Here is a 20,750-nt window from a genome sequence, read left to right on the forward strand (position 1 = left end):
CAGGAGCCGTGAGAACAGGCAGAACCCTCGACTCCACACGCAGGAGCTGTGAGAACAGGCAGAACCCACCAGGAAGTGTGAGAAGCCAGGGCAGCAGCTGCCTCAGGGGGAGGGTGAGCCCTGGGGTGGGGTGAAGGGGCCTCGGTGTTCTGGTCACACCCTGTGTCATGGTATGGGGGCTGGTGAAACCAGGTGTTCACTCTGAGAAAAATCAAGCTGTACACACATCTTTGTGAGTTATTCTGTGTAGACGTTACACTGAAAACAATCTACCTAAAAGGAAAAGGTGAGGCTGGGGGCAGGGCTTCGCCGCTGGCAAGCTGTGTGATCCTGGGAAGCTTCCTCCCCGTCTTGGAGCTTTGGTTTTCTGAGTGGGTGTGAAGATGACCTGCTCCTTAGGAGGCTGAGGGCATCACGTGACCGTGGCACAGGGCTCCGGCCACCAGCACAGAGCCAGCCACACACAGAGCCAGGTCACCTTGCTGCCAAAGGCACAATGGGCTGCCCAGGAACACGGAGTGTTTTGCCCAGGGCTGGAGCAGAGAGAGGGCAGGGAATCCAGGACACTCCTCCCTGGGAAAGGCTGGACTGGGGATCTCCCTAGGGCCCTGGAGCGGTACGGGATTCCTGGCATCCTGTGTCCCCCACACTACAGCTCCTGCCCATCCACCCTCCCCTGCTAGGCCTGGTTGGTTGCTATGGTGACTGGGTACCAGCAGGATGGGAATGGGGAGGGGGCGGGAAGCAGCCAGGCTGCCGCAGAGGACTTGCAGTGCGCAGGCGCCTCTGCAGGGGCCCCCACCTCCGCCTGGCTGAGAGTTTTTGCCAGGAGGGTCTCCCTGTCTCCCCATCAGCGCCTCCAGACCGCCCCCTGCAGGCCGCCCTCAGTACTACGGCCCAGCAAGCTGGGAAAAATGCCAAGTTGGGCAGCCCCAAGACCCACCCTCCAGGCCCTGCAATCTCCATCAGCCTACTCTGGCAGGTCCCATGTAGCACACACCCTCCCACTCTGCACACTCTGGTCCCTCCATGGGACATGTCCTCAGTCCTCTGCTGCCCACTCTCTGTCCTACAACCCGTCCTCCAGATGCCACCTTGTGCATCACCACCCACCCCCCTGCCCCACCAACCCTGCTCCTCTTCCCACCATCACAGCACTGATGGCTCCGTACCCCTGGCCATGTTGTCTGTCTGTCCCAACAGACTGGGGCCAGGTATGAGTCATTTCTGTGCTCCCAGCACTGAGTGGGAGCATTTGCACAAGGCCCACAGTGGGTATTAAATGGAACATTCTAGCATGTGAACAGCTGGGCTGCCACCTGCTCCCATGGGACTCAGGCTTCCCTCACGGACCTCGACACCCCCAAATCTTCAGCAGAGCTCGGATGTGGCCCCATCCCCTCTGCTCCACATTCCTCAGGCCTGCATCCAGGCCTGTGCTTTCTCAGTGGAGGGCTCTCACCTTTAACTTCTCCATCCAAGAAGGACCACTTATCTGCTGTCCCTTTCTCCTCCCCACCTGGCCTAGCCAGGGTGCACACAACCCATCCTCCCACCTCCCTGCCTGCCCTCTTGACCAGAGTCATGACCCCTTTGGGATCAAAATTCAAAGTACAGCTGAGAGTGTCTCGAAGGTGCCCAGTCCTCATTAGAGCCCCTGCTTGCAACAGACTCTGCCTTGGAGAAAAGACCAACAACTGCGGAGCAAAGGTTCTCTGCAGCCCGAACTCCGGTAGAAGCTGACAGGCCAGAATACGTGGGTAGGGGAGGGGCGAGTCCACAGCCCTTGGGTGACAGAGGGCCTGAGCCTCCAAGTTCCAGCGCCCATGGGTGCAAAGAGTGCCTCCTCCCGGAGCTGTGCTGAGGTTAGAGGAGCCTGAGCCCACCATGGGGGTCATGGGCAGTGAGGATCCCAAGGCCCCAGCCACCTCCCTGCCAAGGGCACTCATGGTCACGCCAACCCCAAACATCCCACCATCCCGGGTGTCCACAATGGGAGGACCCTCACCTTTCAGGGCACCTGCCCTGATCCCCTTTTACCCCCGAGAGGAGATGACCTGGCAATGTCATACAGCAAACCAGGGGGAGACAAGCCTGGCCTCGAAAGCTGCTCCCCCAACTGCACACCCAGACAGGGTGGGCGTGGCAGCAGGTTCTGAGGGGCCCCAAGCCAGCTCTAGAAGGTTCTTACCCAGGGATCCCATCACAAGTCAAGCCTCTTCATCCGTCCCAAAAAGCACCCTGCCTGCCTGAGTGTGGCTCCAGTCCCTGCCCACCCACCATTGAAACTGCTGTGCCAAGGCCACCAGCACTCCCAGGTACCAAATCCAATGGGCCCTTCAGACAGAGCACCCCAATGGCTGCCCCCACTTCTCCGGACCTCTCCTCCTGGGGCGCCCTTCCCTCTCCTGACTCTTCCCCCATCTCTGGCCAGTTGCTCACAGTCTCCTGCTGGTTCCTCCTAGTGGGACTAGCTCAGGGCTCGGGGCTGGCATGCAGGGACCCAGGTCCGTCTACTTGCAGAAAATCCACCCTGCACGTGTTCAGGCTCAAGGAATGGTTCCAAGGCAAGGCCAGGCTCCAAGTACCCACTGCATGAGCCTCTGCCAGCAAACCATGGCCCCCGAGTCACAGAGCCAGGAGGTTGCAAGTTCCAGACCTGACTCCATGGCCCTCTCATTTCTTGTTTTTAAAGGAAAACGAAAACATTTCCATGTGTGGCACATGGGATTGCTTAGACATTTTACAAACTGCAAAAGTCTGTGAAAACCGGAGAGGGAACACGCAAAACGTGTTTTATTAGCTCCTCCATGCTGGATTTAGTGGGTGAAATACCTCAGGTGAATCCCTTCATCTCCAAGCCCCCTTTCCTCCTCTGTAAAAGGGACGAGGACACCTACCCTGTCAAGCTGCTGGGACTTCACAATGAGGCCAAGAAGAGAGCTCAGCACTGTGTCTAGATCATGGAGAGGGCTCGTAAGTAGAAGGTATCGTCATCATCACCACCACTGACCCAGGTCACCGTGCCATGGCCAAGGGAGGGCCCTGGGCTCTGGGGTGCAACCTTTGTTCTACCATCTACTGACTAACTGTAAGAGATCAGCCAAGTCAGCTGTCTCTGAACCTGTTTCCTCAAAGCTACAATGGTGACAGCAATCACTGCCCTTTAGGGTCACGGTGAAGATGAGTGACAATGTGACACCGAGCACATCCAGATTTGCGCATGAGACTGTCTACACAATTCCTGGAATACAGTAGGTGCTCAATACCTATCACTCACCCTCTTTGATATTCATGAGCACTGCAGGAAAGTCCACATGCAAGCTGACAGCAGACGCCACAGGGTTGCTTGGGGCACGGATGCGGGGCAGGGGTGGGTCACTCACCTTCCTCCCGTCTGCACCGCTTTCGCTGCCGGAGTACGCCAGCTTCCGGCGCACGTAGAAAAGCATGTCATCCTGCCGAGGAGCCCACTTCTCCATGAAGTAGGTGGAGAACATCCAAGTCCAGAAGACAATGCGGTCATCCTTGAAGCACCCTGCAGAGGGAGGCCAGACAGGAGTGAGGAAGGACGGCCACCCTGGCCCTTGCAGCATGGCCTTGGCCAAGCTGTGCCCCTACCCCTGCATTTCTGGCCAGAAATTTTCGAGGGCTCTGAGATGCGCTGCCCCTCCCTCACCACCCCCGACCCCCACCCATGAAGCATCCAGAGTCTGGAAGACACCTCCCGGGAGGCCCAGTTCCACCGCCCAGCAGTAGCCTGAGAGCCTGTGCTCCCAGCCCCACAGCTGAGCCCGACTCCAGCCTGGGGATGAATCAGCAGCTTCTGTGGAAAAGGAAAATCCCAAGGAGCCAGGAACGCCACTGGCTGGCTGCTGTCTGGGCTGGAAGCTGGGAAGGCTTGGTGGCGGGGGCGTTTGGAGTGGCAGGGCTCTCACCAACATCTCTCACCCCCACCCACTCTCCCCAGCTGCGGCAATCCCAACAGGGAACCCGACTTAAAGGGACAGCCGCCCTCCAGCCAGCCAGGGCTGCAGGCAGGAACGGTGGGGAGAAAGCGCCTGCTTCACTCCTGTCCCACGTCTGCGCTGCTGGCCCTGAAAGCTTGCCAGCTTCAAACTCATCTGAGCCTCATGGGGACTTCTTTCATTACAAATAGTATTTCTTTATGAAAAATATTTGTGTAATATTTTCCTGCAAAGAAGCAGCAGCCCACAGGCTTTGGTAGGGAAGATCTGGGTTTCTGTTCCTGAACAGCCACTTTGGAAGGGGTCAATGGGCGGGGGCTCTGAGCCATGGGTTCCTTGGGGCACATGCAGACAAACCGAGACCACAGGTGCACAGCAGGATCAAGAGGTGAGTCTGTCCCCTCTCTAGGCAATTCAGCACTTCAAAATATGCTGCCAAGCTCTCTCTTACCAACTCAGCAGATTAAAGGGGGCTGCTTGCTTTCTCTCTTTCTCACTGGCCACTGCGATCTAGTCCTGGTACTCAGGCTGGAACTAATCCTCACACTTGGAGATGGGGAACTAAGGGCCAGCGGTGCTGGGACCCTCTCCCGCCCTCACAGGCAAGCCAGTGGGCAACTAGGACTCAGCCATCACCTGAGTCAAATGCAGAACACTCGAGTCTTGGTTGACGTCAGCCACTCCACTAACCAAAGAACCAAGGCTCGAAGCTAGCCCCTGCCCTTGGCCCTCTGCCCTTGGCCTAAGAGTGTGTTGCCCACCACTCCCATGCCCTGCTTGGCTCCTGGGTGCTTGGGTAGCGAGAGGGAAGAAAAGAGAAGGAGGCTTCGTCAGTGAGGGGTCTAGGTGAGTGAGCCTTGTCAGCCTCCAGTGATGAGGGCTAGGAGAGCCCACAGGACTGGCAAGACCTGGCAAGACCTCCCAGGCTCACAGGCCCCGGTGAAACCAAACATATGTGCTATCTGCAGAGTTGCTTTGAAATTCCTGCTGCATCTGCAACAGGCCAAGTCATGCCACTATAGACCCTTGCAAAATGAAGCAAAGCACTCTGATGACTCCTGGATAAACTCCAATTCTTCTTTACTTCCCCTTAACATTGTTCACTTTTGGTTCCCTCTTGGAGCCCAACAGAAAGCCTTTCACACAAACATGCCAAGGCTGCCCAAGTCGATGGCTTCTGGGTCCCAGTTGCTTCTCTGACTGTGACAAGCAGAGGGTCAGTGACACGAGTGCACCATGAGTGCCACTCCCCTGGGTTAAGAAGTGCCCTTCCTGGCCGGGCGCGGTGGCTCAAGCCTGTAATCCCAGCACTTTGGGAGGCCGAGGCGGGTGGATCACGAGGTCAAGAGATCAAGACCATCCTGGTCAACATGGTGAAACCCCGTCTCTACTAAAAACTACAAAAAATTAGCTGGGCATGGTGGCGCGTGCCTGTAGTCCCAGCTACTCAGGAGGCTGAGGCAGGAGAATTGCCTGAACCCAGGAGGCGGAGGTTGCGGTGAGCCGAGATCGCGCCATTGCACTCCAGGCTGGGTAACAAGAGCGAAACTCCATCTCAAAAAAAAAAAAAAAAAAAAAAAAAAAGTGCCCTTCCTCAGGTGATCTCTTATTCTTTAATAAAATGACATGGTAGTGGTACTGACAGCACCCAGACAACGATGGTAACAACAACGACAACAGTGACAGTACCATCAGCTACGATCTGCTGACGTGTCACATGCTGGGGATCCCCAACACTCGATGGCTGATTAGCACCCCACTGCAGAGAGGAGGAAACTGACACTCGAGAGGTTACAGAACGTGCCCAAGTTCACAGAGCCGGAAATGATAAAGTCCCCCGAACTGCCAGATTCCTACAGGCGGGTGCTCGCAACCTGATGAGAGGAAGCAACCAGAGAGGGCCTGGCAGCTGGCAGGGGCCTCAGGAGGAAAGTGCTGGAGATGCACCCTGCATGACCCTCCAAGCCAGCAGGGTCTGACAGGGTCCCCTCCTGCTTTAGCATGCTGAAGGAACCCTTCACGGTTCCCTGCCCCTGCACTCCAGGGCACTCCCACCCACAGAGTCCAGTCTCCAGGCCCCAAGAGCCTGGGTCCCAGAGGCTGGTGCCTGCCAGGACTCACTCTTGAGTCCTGGGTCCCCCACCCACCACAAGCCATAACCTGGGGGCCAGGAGGGGGACAGCCACAGGGCACACACAGAGTGTCCCAGGCCCAGTGCTGGTCCCGCCTGCGCATGTTCCCAGTCAAAACACACAGCAGCCACGTGGCCGTCAGAAAACCCAATGGGCCCCACTGCTGCCACCACGCCATCCAGGTCAGCACCAGCTTGCTGGTGCACCAGCTGCCAGCCTGCACACCCACCCTCCACACCACAGCTAGAGAAACTGCATTTAAAAGCTCCTTTCCTGTTCCCTCCCTTGGAAACTTACCTTTGAATTCAGAATAAAGTGCAAAGTCCTGACAAAATACTCCACATCAGACCCGCACTCCAGCTGCTCCTGGCTGTCAGACACCTGCCCCCAGCGATCTCCGCGCGCTCGTGCACCTGCCCGTTCTCTACCTCCAAGTTTCTTCCCTGGGATCTCTGCACAGGCAGCTCCTTCTGGTCCTTCCAGCTTCAGTCTCAACGTCACCTTTTCAGAGAGCCTCTCTTGACCCGACAGAAAAGGTGCCCTGGGGTCCTCCCTGTCGCAGTGCCTTGTTTTGCTGCCGACACAGCCCTTATCACTACCTGGGTTCCTGCAGCTGTCTGCAGTCTGTCCCCCAAGGTACAAAAGCATCCCAGGAACTCCATCTTGATCACCAACAAACCTCAGTGCCCAGATCAGTGTCAGGCACATAGTGGCACTCCATAAACACAGCTGGGATAAATGGATCATCCCAATTTCACAGGAAACAAGCTTCGGGAGGTGGGGCAACTTGTTCAGGCCCCCGAGCAAGGACAGGGCCTGGCCAGGACTGCCCACCTGAGGCCTTGCCTCGCCATGTAGAGCATAGGCCGTGGACTGGTCACTCGTCTTCGGCCTCGGGCCCCTCTGCCTTAAGATCTCCCAGAGAAGCCCCATTCTTATACGAGGCACAGGCTGAGCCCACCTTGCTTTGCTCTCCCAGGCCTCATCCACGGTGGAAAACGCCACTAGGCTGCAAGAAGTTGGTGAGTCTACCATGTACACTGAACAGGCCTGAGGGACAGGGAGACGGCAGGTCCTCACAGCAGTCAAGTCCCTGGCCTCCCGCCCCACCTGCTGCCACTGAGTGAGTCAGGAGACCCAGCACCAACAAGTCCCGAGAGAAACAGGGGCTTCAAGATTCACTATAAGCCATAGAATACCACACTGACGCCGGCACCGATGTTACCATTTGAGTACCAGCATGACAAACCCAGCAGGAAGAAACACATCACCTGCAGGGAACCACACACAGGCGGGCACACACGCTCCTCCCGTATCTACCATGAAGCAAAAGGCCCTACTGTGGGAAGTGGAAGAGGCACGCATGGCAGAAAGAATTGCAAGAATGTCACTGGGAGGACTGTGAGTGGCAGGCATGGTGGCAGGACATCCCCACGCCCAGGACACTTGAGGTCTAAAAGCAAGAACAGTCACAAAGGAAATGGCTGAGAGCCGCCCTGTTGAAACCAGTCAAAAGTCCTCTTATGCCAAGAGAAGCATAACCAAAAACAAAAGCAACAGGAGACCCTGTGGAGGGAAACCCACCGAGGACTGAAGTCTGTGATATTAATAGATAAGGGTCCAAGGCACGTACAACCCCGACAGACAAATAGGTATTAATAAAACGCCGAAAAAGGCAATATACCAAAACGGAAACACAGCTGCTTAACAAAAATATGGGAAACTAGAATCTCACTAATAACTAAAAATCAACTCACTAATAGCCAAAACTTCATACCAAAGACCAAGTTATCATATTTAAGAGAATAAATGTGGTCTTCAAAAATCAGCCCTTGGCCAGGTGCGTTGGCTCACGCCTGTAAACCCAGCACTTTGGGAGGCCAAGGTGGGTGGATCACCTGAGGTCAAGAGTTCAAGACCAGCCTGGCCAACATGATGAAATGCCATCTCTCCTAAAAATGCAAAAATTAGCCAGGCGTGGTGTGGTGATGGATGCCTATAGTCCCAGCTACTCAAGAGGCTGAGGCAGGAGAATCACTTGAACCCAGGAGGCAGAGCTTGCAGTAAACCAAGATCCCGCCACTACACTCCAGCCTGGGTAACAGAGAGAGGCTTTGTCTCAAAACAACAGAAAACCTAGCCCTTAGGAAAACTGCTGGATTCTCAAAGAGTTAAACATACACTTACAAAACCAGCCACCAGCCACTCCTAGGCACCTATGCAAGAGAAATGAAGCACATGTCCACACAGAGACTGATGCACAAATGGTCACAGCATCTTTACTCATAATGGCCCCAAACTGGAAACCAGCAGAATGCACACGTCACAATAAAAACAAACTGGGGATCCATACAACACCATGGATAAATCTCAAACTTGTCCTGCAGAGCAAAAGAAGTCAGACATAAAAAGCTATTTACTGTACGATCCCATTCACATGATGTTTCAGAAAAGGCAGAACTGTAGTGACTTAAAGCAGATGGGTGGCTGCCCTGAAATGTTCTGGATCTTGATAGTGGCGCTGGTTTCACAGGTATGTATGGCCATTAAAACTTACCAAACTTGGCCGGGTGAGGTAGCTCACACCTGTAATCCCAGCACTTTGGGAGGCCAAGGCAGAAGGACTGCTTTAGGCCAGGAGTTCAAGATCAGCCTGGGCAACATAGTGAGACCCCGACTCTACAAAAAAATTAAAATTAGCTGAGCATGCTAGCACATGCTGTGGTCCCAGCTCCTAGGGAGGCTGAGGCGGGAGGATCACTTGAGCCCAGGAGTTCGAAGCTGCAGTGAGCTATGATCGTACCACTGGACTCCTGCCTGGGTGACAGTGAGACTCTGTCTTTAAAAGTGTATTAACAAATAAAGTTTAGGCCGGGCACAGTGGCTCACACCTGTAGTCCCAGCACTTTGGGAGGCCAAGGCGGGCCGATCACTTGAGGTCAGGAGTTCAAGACCAGCCTGGGCAACATGGTGAAACCCCATCTCTACTAAAAATACACAACTTAGCTGGGCGTGGTGGTGCCCGCCTGTAGTCCCAGTTACTGAGGAGGCTGAGGCACAAGAATTGCTTAAACCTGGGAGGTGGAGGCTGCAGTGAGTCGAGATTGCGACACCGCACTTCAGCTTGGGTGACAGAGCGAGACCCTGTCTCAAAAAATTAACTTAAAAAATTAAAAAACATATCAAACTGTTCACTCTATGTATATGCAGTTTATTTTACATAAATTATCCTCCAATAAAATTGTTAAGCCATAGCTGATGCTGGCAAGGGTGCACTGAACTGGAACTCTCGGATATGCTAGAGAACAAAACGTAAGAAGCTAATGAGCATTTTCTCACTCCCACGCATCTACCTTATGGCAGAGTGAAACTTAAAAGCCTTTAGCACAAAAAGGTTTCACGTGTTACTAACGAGAGAAAATGATGTAACAGCAATAACCACAACGAAAGGAAGGGACGTCGTAATGTCCTGCCGTTACTGACTCCTCAGCTAGGTAAAGCATGCCGTATATATTCAACCAAATCGTCATCAGTCTTTTTAAAGGATGGTTATAAAGACTACATGCAGGTACATGGAAATATGTGAAATACGACGTTTAGTGAAAAAGCAGAACCCCAAGTTGCAGACACACCGATGACGACCGTAGAGCACATGGAAACAACCTTGCGGTAAATAGACCAGAATGGTAGGAGCGGATGAATTTAACACAGTGCTTGTTTTCCTTTTTTTTTTTTTTTAACTTAATATTTTCAGTCATAAGATTATACTACTTTTTCCCATGATGTACAGCTTTAACATCATAAGACTCATTAAGAAAGGGGCGGGGGAGTGGAGAGAGAAGAGATTTCCTCTCTTCAGAGGGATGAAGGGAGGCAAACACAGACACACTCCACATCCAAGAGCCAGGAAAGGTCAGAACTGGAGGGATAGCTCTGACTGCTGGTGGCACGGCACGACGTTAGGAGTTGTAGTCAAACATATGTGAGCTCAGGACCTGACGCTATCCCTCCCTGCCCAGGTGGCCAATTCATTCGCCCTCTCTGGCCCTTATTGATTCAGTCTGTCAGATGGGTCTTTAACCTGCCACCTTCCCAGAATCAAAGGTGAGGACCTGGCTGGAAGTGAAAGTGCTCTGCTGGCGGCACAGCTCTGGCCACGGCATGTGGGTTGCTGGAGACCCTCTGCTCTGCATGTCAGAACCACCGCCACCGAGCATGGCAGTGTGGCCTGCCCGGGTGATGTCAGTGGGTCCCAAGCCTTCCAGTGTCCTTTGGCCACAGGGTGCAGTCACTGGCTGTGAATAAGCACACGAGGCACAACTGGCTTGTGTGGTCTGTGAAGTCACTGCTGACTTTTTCTCCCACAAGCAAACCCCTTCTTCCTTCACGCTTTCCCAGGGCCTGCTGAGCAAGATACCTCCTGGGTCACAAGGTCTGGGAGCTGCCACTACAGCACAGAGCCTCCTCATCTCCAGTCTTCTCTGTCCCTTCTCCCTACCATCTTACCAGTTAGGGCTGCAGGTTTTCCCTACCCTCAAGCACAGTGGAGATTTATGGAAGCAGACGTGGCCCCTGAAAGCTGAGCCAGGCTCACTGTGGCAACACCTCGGACAGTTCTGTGCCCGCGGGCCTGCCTTCCCTCCTAGGTCCTATGGAGCCAGATTACCATCCAGTCTCCTGATCTGAGGCAGCCATGAACACTAAATCAGTCAATACTGACCCACTGGCTCCTAGGGAACATGCAGGGTTAGGGCCCTCTGATCACTAATTGATTCAGCAACTGATCAATTAACAACCTTGCTGTATGTGTGCTTCTCTTTTAAGATACCTTATTTAAGGCCAGATTCGGTGGCTCATGCCTGTAATCTCATCACTTTGGGAGGCCAAGGCAGGCAGATTACTTGAGGTCAGGAGTTCAAGACCAACCTGGCTAACATCACAGAACCCCATCTCTACTAAAAATACAAAAATTGACCAGGCGTGGTGGCAGGCATCTGTAATCCCAGCTACTTGGGAGACTAAGGCTGAAGAATCACTTGAACCCAGAGGGCAGAGGTTGCAATGAGCTAAAATCACGCCACTGCACTCCAGCCTGGGCAACAGAGCAAGACTCTGTCTCAAAAAAAAAAACAAAAAACAAAAAAACAAGATACCTTATTTAATATATAGCTTATTCACTAATGTTGAACTCATGGCCAACAACAATCAACGTTGAATGAAGCTTCTCTAACACACGCATTTTCTCCATGAAGTACATCACAGTCATCTTGTGCCTGGGACAGACAGCACCTCAGCCCAGGGCCATTTAAATCACTGACTAAAAGCACAAACAATGTAAAACACACAGCACCAACTAGACTGCAAAAAGGACACTTCTTTACAGTGAGGACTAACACAGGAAGGTGAAGGTGGACCATCGCCTCGTCCAACCTCAGCTGTTGGAAACGTGGGTCAGCTAAGGGACTTTTCACCACTCTGAGAATGTCAGTCACTAACCTGGAAGTATCGCGAGTACTGATTTTGAGGTTACAAATAAATTTCAGTGAGTAAGTGAATCTGTAAATAATGACAATGGTCTGGACCAGGAAAACTGTTACATGCCAGGAGTTATGGTGATCCGGCCGCCTCCCCTGCCTCAAGCGAGCGATCTGCTTCTGTAAGTCACTGTCTTCAAATTCCAGAGCTGGCAGAGTCCTTTCCAGGGAAGTGACTCCAGGGACGACCAGGGGAGGGGGAATGCAGGAGGCGAGCACTCAGCCTGGGTCGCCCATGCCCCAACGTGGCGTCCGCCACCTCTGAGTTGCCACTGGTTTTCCTAATTCTGCACGACCCTAGATCAGTGATATAATGGCACCAACGGCTCAACAGCACTGGTTTCAGCAGAAGGAGTGTGATGACAGCCTGCGTGTGCCCTGCATCCTACAGTTTATTTATTTATTTATTCATTTATTTTTGAGATGGAGTTTTGCTCTTGTCGCTCAGGCTGGAGTGCAATGGCACCATCTCGGCTCACTGCAACCTTGGCCTCCCAGGTTCAAACGATCCTCCCACCTCAGCCTCCCGAGTAGCTGGGATTACACGCATGCACCACCACGTCCAGCTGATTTATTAATTTTATTTTTTAGTAGAGATGGGGTGTCACCATGTTGGCCAGGCTGGTCTCAAACTCCTGACCTTAGGAGATCCGCCCGCCTCGGCCTTCCAAAGTGCTGGGATTACAGGCGTGAGCCACCGTGCCCAGCCTACACTAGTTTATAAAGCCCTTTCACCCATTGTCTTTTCAGATCCTCATGGCAACTTTATAAGGTGGGGACAACCTCAGCTTAGTTGCAAACTTCAGTCTTCGTTTTCAACCAAAACTTGAGACTCTAGTGGCTAGATGACTCAAACCCAGCCCCTCTAACAGAGCCCACGTCCTCCTTCCGGATAAGCCCTCATCCTTATCCTTAGCCTGGCCCTGCACAAGGATTCTCCCCACTATGTTACAAATGCAGAAACTGAGGGAACCAGGGGGTCTCCTGGTGAACAGCTAAGAAAGCAACTTAGGCTTTCAAACCTCCCCTTCCCCGAACTTCTGAGTCCCCCACGGGGGCAGGGTGCTCACAGGGGCCACTCTGAGCCCTGAAGCACCCTCAGGGCTTCCTGGGATATCCTAAGAACCCCTAGAAGAACTTCGGACGAGGGCTTCATGCACAGGGGTTGTGGGGTCCGCTTCCCAGCCGAGTGCCAACTTAACATAATTTAATTATTTTCCATGGAGATGGTTCTTCAGAGGTACACTAAAAAGGAAGAGAAACGTTTATCTTTCAAGGCCTTTCACATGAATCCAATCACAATACGGGATGGGGGAAGACTTCCTCAGATTGGAGTTTCAAGAGCAGACTGGATTCCCCTTCCTGATGCACTGCCCACCTGGGTAAGTTACTTAAGCTCTCCACCTGCAGTTTCCTCATCAGTAAAATCAGAGCTGCTGCCTCCTATGGTTACCATGGAGACCAAATGAGCTCCCACGCAGTGCTCAGCAGTGCAACAGGCACTTAGAAACGATGAATGACAACTGCCACAGTGGTTCCTATGACAACTTGGAACATTTTCCATTAACCAGACCCCGAGAATAATCATGAATTAGATTTTAGAAGGCATTCCTTGAAACCCACTCCAATCCTTTTCTAAACCATTAAACCATACAAGTTAAGCAAGTCATGGTAAAACCCTAATTAAAATAGTTTATAGCCATTAAAAATGATGGTTCTGTATTAAATAGAGAAAAATGTCCAAGAGTCATGCCCCAAAAAAGTATATTAGCACAGCAGGACAAGAGGTGATTTATTTTTGAGGCGGAATCTCACTGTCACCCAGGTTGAAGTGCAGTGGCGTGATCTTGGCTCACTGCAACCTCCATTTCCTGGACTCAAGTCACCCTCCTGCCTCAGCCTCCTGAGTAGCTGGAACCATAGACATGGACAGCCACACCCAGCTAATTTTTGTATTTTTGGTAGAGACGAGTTTCACCATGTTGCCCAGGCTGGTCTCGCACTCCTGAGATCCAGCAATCCCCCAGCCTTGGCCTCCCAAAGTGCTGGGATTACAGGCATGGACCACCTCTCCCCGGCCAAGAAATGATTTTGAGAAGGCGATTCTACCAGAGCTACAAGAAACAGGCAGCAAGCTTCAGGGCTACTCACACAATTTTAGAGCCCAAGAAATATGCCAATTCTTTTTCACAAGGAGGCATAGTATTGATTTCAAAGACCACACACACAGAAAATGACAGGCTAATCTCACTTATGGATGTCAAGACAAAAATCTTCAATATAGTATTTAAAAGAATCCATTAACTTATTAAAAATATATGCCATTGGCCAAGCAAGATTTAATCAGGAATAAAGAATGGTTTAGGTCGGGCTCGATGGTTCATGTCTTTAATCCCAGCACTTTGATCATTATGTTCACAAAACTAACTATAAGACATTCACAGAACAGAATGGTATGCAGCAAGTAAAACAATTGAAGCAACTCTATCTGTTCTGAAAAGGAAAGTTCTCTAGGATAAATGAAGTGAAAAATGGAGAGCAGACCAATATTAGAGGTTTTTCTCATTAAAGCCAATCACTGAAGATGACTCAGACGCTTGCTATGCACAGAGCATGCCCAAAAGTGCGGACTGGTGGGCTGGGAGGTTAGAGCCTGTGGAAGAGAAGGGAGGTGAGGAAGCCAGATTGTCAGGGTCCATCCTGGCTCCAGCAGTTCTGGTCATGTGACAGACAAATCCCAAACTTCTTGGTGCCTGTTTCTTGACTTGCAAAATGGCAGTAACAATGGTATCTACCTCCTGGGTTGTTGAGAGTTTAAGTTAGTCCATCCACATGAAGCCTTTAAAATTGTGCTGGCACCAAGCCAGCACCTAGAATCAGTACGAGATAAGCACCCAGGGTCAGCACTGAGCCAGCACCCAGGATCAGCACGAGAGGGGCACCCAAGGTCAGCACTGAGCCAGCACCCAAGATCAGCCCCAGATAAGTAACCAGAGTCAACACTGAGCCAGCACCCAGGATCAGCACCAGATGAACACCAAGGGTCAGCACTGAGCCAGCACCCAGGGTCAGCACCCAGGGTGGGAAAGTATTTACATTATTACTAGTGTCCTCTTGGCCTCTGGAGAGAAACTATGGAAGAGAAAGAAGACTCCGTGTTTTCATTAAGAACCTTCTCATACCTTTCATATTTCATACCCTGAGCAAGTTTACCTATACAAAAAGTAATCAAAATATTTTTAACAATGCAATCACTTGGAAAAATGCTCATGGTGGAGGAAAAAAGCCAGGACACAAAATTACACGTAAATACTTAAGGGAAGGAAACTGTCTATTTTTAAAAATGCCTAGCAGGAAAGACCGAAGGAATGACAGGAAACATGCCCAGCGTAGGGTGAAGGGTGGTGCAGTACACAGATCCTCATCCTGCAAACAAAGACAAGGACGGGCGGAGCTAGAATGACTTTATCTCGTTTTTCAAATATTCTGCGGCATGTTTACAAATACACCCAGGCTTCCCGAGTGCCAGGCGTGGCACTAAACACTGGAGCCTGGCATTCTTGATCTCACAACTGAAGCAGGTTTTATTTTACAAATGAGGACGCGGCAGGAGGGAGAGACTGCCCGGCTCCACGGCTGGCTGGAGTTGGCGCTTGAACCCAGTCATCCTCGCATCAGTTTCCCAGTGCCCCTCAGCAGAGCACGGAGGCGAGCAGGATCTCATGCCATCCCCGCCCCGCCGCCAGAGCTCAGAGGAAGCAGGATTTGTTGGTAAGTAACACAGACAGAAGTGAGATGGTGGCTGTGGCAGGGGCCAGGAGGGAAGGAGGTGGCTGGACAGGGAACGCCCGTCAGCTGGGGACTTAAGGAGAACTATGGGTCAAACAGGCAAACGTGGACAGAATTCAACGCTCCACTGGGGAGAGACGGGTGAGGCCAGAACGGTGGAGCAGCCCTGGGGCCAAGGACGTGGAGTGGGAAGCAGAGCTGGAGGGGCCGGGCCCTCCTTGGTGGGTCAGGGGTTCTATGTTATCCCCAGAGGGAAGGAGACCCCGAAGGGTTTGGTGGGGAGCGGCTGAGAAGGCATCTCTGCCATGGGGTAGCCTGCAGATGCCAGGTGCCTGTCCCGGGACTGTCTCGGTCAAGGGCCTCTCGAGAGCACACCGGGCTCAGCAACAGACTCCACTTGGCCCTGGCCACGGTTCAAAGGTGGGGGTCAACTGGCCTCTTTGGGGAGAGTCCAGGAGGCCCTTGGCCCTCTGGAAGCCTCTGCACCCAGGCAGCCAGGGCTGGATGAATAGGCTTCTGTGGCCCCTCAATAGGCCTTTCATCCACTGGTGCCTCCCAGAGCCTCTCCCAGGGCCTCTTCAGCTGAGGGCCTTCCTCCCTCAGGGCACAGAAGACAAAGGGAGGCCCCTGGCTGCCCTGACAAGGCACATGGAGGAGGGGAGCTGGACCATTGCATCCCCACGTGAGCCGGGCCAGGGCTGGGCCCTCTCCTCTGACCCAGGGAAGTGTGGGGTCTCCACAGCGCGAGCCTAAAACCCCTGCCTGGTTCCACATCTTCCTCAGGAAGAAGCCAAGCCTCCCTTGCCAGCCTGTCCAGGTAGCCCCCGACATCTACTGTGTGGTCCCCAATGTCCTGGCCAGCCTTGGCCCTTCTTCCGCAACCAAATGCCCTGTATCCCCCTGGAAGGCCTTGCTTCCTCTCACCAGGTCTTGACCACGCCACAGGGCACAGGACACTGGCACAGGGCCCACTCCCACTTGGCCCGTGCAAGTCAGCTCAGGCCAAGCTGACCTCTGCTGCCACCCCCTCCGGGTGCCCTCCTTGCCTCCCCACCCTGGCACTGGCTTCCCTGACGCAGCTGTGGCCCTCCAGGGCATCCCAGGTGCTGCCAGTGCCCACGCACACCTGACCATGTTGCCTCCCTTGATCTTCACAAAGATCCTGAGAGGTAAGAATAGTTCCCTTCATTTACCTGATGAGTGCCTTGGTGTGCAAAGCCTGAGCACCTGGTCTGCAGTCGCTCTGCTGGCATGGGGCAGGGCCAGGCCACAGCCCCACCCGCCCGCAGAGCCACTCCCAGCACCATGCTATGGGCTTGTCACACTGGTTCCTGACTACCCGTCCTGAGGGCTCCTCCCAACCCAAACAAGGCCCCTTGCTGGCAGGGCATCTGGGACCCAGCGCAGGCCAGTATCCACCGCAGGGTCAGTAAACGAAAACAAACACACACAGGACATGGCGAGCCCCATCCTCGCTGTGCTCAAAGAACACACGGCAGCCTCTCCACTCACCCCCCGCTGCCAGCAGGCAGAACTTTAGTCATGGGCCTTAAACTTACACAACGTAGTGAAATCCTTGAAGTGCTTTCGCAACCCCAGACCACATCTGTGACCTCCTCATTGCCTCATTTTACGGTTTAGGAAACCAAGGCCTTTAAGTCTGGGTACCCTGCAAGCTGGTGGGGGCTGGGCTTCATATCCAGTTCTGTGGGCCAGCTCTGCCCCAGGCACTGCGTGAGGTCCTGGGGAACAAAGGGGAATAAACCCTGACCCTGGCCTCGAAGTGCCTTGTATGGGTTGGAGGCTCTGCTGGATTGGAGCTCCCATAAAGCGTCCTTCATCGTCCTCCAAGCAGCAATTCCCACAAACCCCTGCCAACACCTGTGACCACTGCACCTGCCACCCACACCCCACAATTGTTTCCAGACAGTTTCAGTATCTCCTAAGCACCATCATCAAGCCGCAAAAGTGGCTCCAGATTCAAATTCCCATCTTCTGTGAGATCATCTTCATGGGGGCCTTATCCCAGCTCCTAACTCACTACTCTGCTCAGACGCAGAAAATGGCCTCCTATACAACCAGCTGACCGCTTCCTGAGTAATTTCTCAGGCGTCTCCTGATACCCACGCGAAGGTGCCCCATCTCGGCCAGGAGCCGGCACCACCAGCTTCCCCGCCCTTTCCTTCACTGCCTGGGCTTGAGGTCACCCAAGTGACCTCACTGCCTAGTCATCATTCCACGTCCTCCCACCTCCATGTCAACATGCTCTGTGGCTGGAAGTCACGAGGAAGTCACAGAACCCTGGAGCCTTGAGGCCCACCCACTCCAGCCAGCTCACGGTATCTGTAGAGATGCCAAACTCTGGTGGAGGAACTCGGGCCACGTGCTTCAGCCACTCCCTCACTTCTCCACTCCCTACTCACTGCGCAGGCCCTGAGTGGGAGCCAGACACACAGCTGGACCTGTCTGCCCAGTGCTACTCACCCCTGCACCCAACACCTGGCCCACGCAGGTGCTGTGTGTGCAGGCCCACAAGTACTAGGTGCAAGGCGATGATACACCACACAGCACAAGGACGCAAGGCACCTTCTGGGCCTTTCTGCTGCTCTGCCTTCCCGGGGGTCTTAGGCCCCTGCTCTCTGTAGGCAGCGTCCTCTCGGAAATGTCCACTCCTGCACTAACCCTCATTCCTCGCCCTCCTCTACTCTGACTTCTGAGACCCCCTTCATTGTGAAAACCAGGAGGGCTGGGCTCTCATACACTATGCCAGGTCAGGCCCACCCAGAAAAAAAGGGCATCAAACACCCTTCCCTGGAGAAAGGGGCACGTCTGAGCATGAGAAGGGCGACCCCAGCCTTGAGTCCAGGATAATGAGGACCAACACCCCCTGCTGCCATGGGACCCTGCACGAGTGCTCTGCCTAAGTCCCACTGTCTCCCTCTGCCAACAGGGACAATGCCCTTCTCGTCACCGGGCTGTCATCAGAATGAAACGCTGCCGACACCATACTGGCGGAAATGAAAACCCCTCCATAAAGGGACAGCAGTTGCTCTTGCTCTGACTGTCGCTGGGAGAGAACAGGCCCCACTGAACTTCAGGGAAGATCCTGGACGCAGAGCCTTCTTGTCGCAGCCTCTGATAGAGATGACCTCATCCCTGCACCCTGAAGCAGAACAGCAGCTCCGGCTGGGGCTGATTCATTGGGGTTTGCTGCGGGAGCTGAGCAGCAGCTAACGAACTCCCACTGTATGCGGAGGCAGCTCCGTCCTCCTCGGATCAGGAGAAACCTGGAATCCTAGATCCCCACACCCTGGCAGATGCGTTCTCAGGGATGGCCCGGGTCAGCACCAGCCAATGCAGACAGCCTGTGGGCTGCCAGGATGGACCTGCAGACAGAGCTGGGGGTGTGGGGCAGGAAACCGACGGCCCAAAGTGTGAAGTCACAGTTCTTCACAGGGTGGTGGGACAACAGGGTTCCGATTTCCATTTTGTGGGGCCAGAGTGGGATGTGATTCTTCTCGCTTGTCTTGTTTCCTTCAAACCCCAGCACACACAGCGCCAGCCTCCCTGAGCAGCTGCTCCTGCCTGTCCACAGTGCTTTTTACAAGTCGCTAGGTTTCAAGTGGTTGAGCGTGTGGACCGGTGAACATATGTCCCAAAACCTTGGCTGTGAGCAGTGGCCAGGTCAACCTTCTTCTCCCTACTTCATAAAAGGAAACTGAGGTACAGCTCTGCATGGCATGTTCTGAGGCTCTAGGTCTGACCCACGCTCCCTCCCCCAGGTAGAGACACAGCGGTAAGCAGTCCTACTCTGCAAAGAGGAGTGGAGCCCAGAGGGCTACAGTGACTTCCCTGAAGCCACTCATCAAATTACAGCGTGAACCTTCCCTGCCCTTTTCCTGCTGTCTCTACTCAGGAGAGGCCCTGTGTGGGGAATGCCTCACTCAAGGGCCAGCTCCCCAACAAATGATCACCTCTTCACCAAAAGGAGACCTCTCCACCCACGCCCTCCAAACGCCACCCTCGGCAGCTCCCCCTGCCACTCCCAGGGGCCTGCACCAAGGCATCCATCTATTTTGAGCTGGTGCAAAGGACGCAGAGCCAGAGCCCTGAAGGGGAGCTCAGGGAGCAAGAGAGGGACAGGAACTACACACGGGGGGCTGTGCAGTGTCATAGCACTGGGGCAGGAATCGACAGGTACCATCAAGAACAAGGGGGGCGGTGGCGGACTCCACCAACCGGTCAGGAAGAAGCCAAAGAAGGGCCCTAGAGCTGAGAGCTGAGCCCCCCACCCACACCCTCAACAACAGGGTGAGGAGGGTGATTCCAGGCAGAGTGTAGAGGGGCCCTCAGGGAACCCTCTCCAACAAGTCTCATGGCTGGAGCTCAGGGGGTCAGCGTGGGCAGGTCACCAAGGGTCTTGGACTATACACCTGGCAGACATTAAGAGGTTCTTAAAGGTGTGAGCATAGGCCAGGCGAGGTGTCACATGCCTGTAATCCTTGCACTTTGGGAGGCCAAGGCGGGTGGATCACCAGAGGTCAGGAGTTCAAGACCAGCCTGGCCAACATGGTGAAACCCCGTCTCTACTAAAAATACAAACATTTAGCCAGGAACGTTGGCAGGCACCTGTAATCTCAGCTATTCGGGAGGCTGAGACAGAATTGCTCTTGAACCGGGGGGTGGGGGGACAGTGCAGTGAGCTGAGATCGCGCCACTTCACTCCAGCCTGGGCTAAATATTAGAGTGAGACTCCGTGTCAAAAGAAAAGAAAAAAAGGTGTGAGCAGCAGGGTATGACAGTCAGGAATGTCCACAGTGGGGACATATGGGGCGATGCAGGTGGGGAGGGGAGATAGCCCAGGCACAGTCTGGCATAGGGGCAAGGGAGGGCTGACTCCTGAAGCATGCACAGGTCGGGCAGCAAGTCAAGTCTTGGTCAGGCTGAGCTGGAGGTGCCTGAGACACAGGTAGGAGCAGATGTCCCAGGGAAGCTGGTGATGGGGTTCAGGCCATGCTACCCCAAAATACGACATGCTGGCATTTGAGAAAACAGCAGAAGCAGAAAGGTCCTCTCACCCTCCCCCTGCCCTTCTCCCTGAAGCAGGTCATAAGACCCTCATGTGAGAGGCACCCTCTCTATGTCCAGAGGAAAAGAACATCCTCATCTCTGAAGACACAGGGATTTGCTGGGGAAGAATCTCAACAAAGAGGCCTCGATAAGCTTCACCAGTTCATTATCGCCAGATCACGTTTCTTTATCCAAACTCCTCCACAACTACCTGCTTCTTTATCAAACCTAGCATAGAAAATAAACAGTTGAGGCCG

The 20,750-nt window shown here is 53.6% G+C and overlaps 1 protein-coding gene and 1 long non-coding RNA gene across 7 annotated transcripts in view; one reads left to right on the forward strand and one right to left on the reverse strand.

Moving 5' to 3' along the window:
- KIAA0930 (KIAA0930 ortholog) overlaps positions 1-20,750 on the reverse strand; it is a 41,808-nt gene that overhangs the window by 11,416 nt on the left and 9,642 nt on the right. For 4 of the 6 annotated variants that reach the window (XR_004263815.1, XR_004263814.1, XM_032261432.1 and 1 more), the window contains exon 2: positions 3,387-3,538. Coding sequence is in view for 4 of the 6 variants with exons in the window: in XM_032261432.1 (XP_032117323.1) it covers positions 3,387-3,538 (152 nt within the window). In the remaining 2 variants the exon portion in view is untranslated. Of the gene's footprint in view, positions 1-3,386; positions 3,539-3,695; positions 4,049-20,750 lie in introns of those variants that run through there. The other 2 variants (XM_032261433.1, XM_032261436.1) reach the window with 2 other exon arrangements.
- On the forward strand, positions 15,008-20,009 carry LOC116538879. The gene is made up of 2 exons (XR_004263820.1): positions 15,008-15,405; positions 18,374-20,009. It is a non-coding gene; the product is annotated as an uncharacterized LOC116538879 (long non-coding RNA).

Source organism: Sapajus apella, unplaced genomic scaffold, assembly GCF_009761245.1.
Source record: "Sapajus apella isolate SASKATOON/1434 unplaced genomic scaffold, GSC_monkey_1.0 scaffold123, whole genome shotgun sequence".
NCBI classification, from domain to species: domain Eukaryota; kingdom Metazoa; phylum Chordata; class Mammalia; order Primates; family Cebidae; genus Sapajus; species Sapajus apella.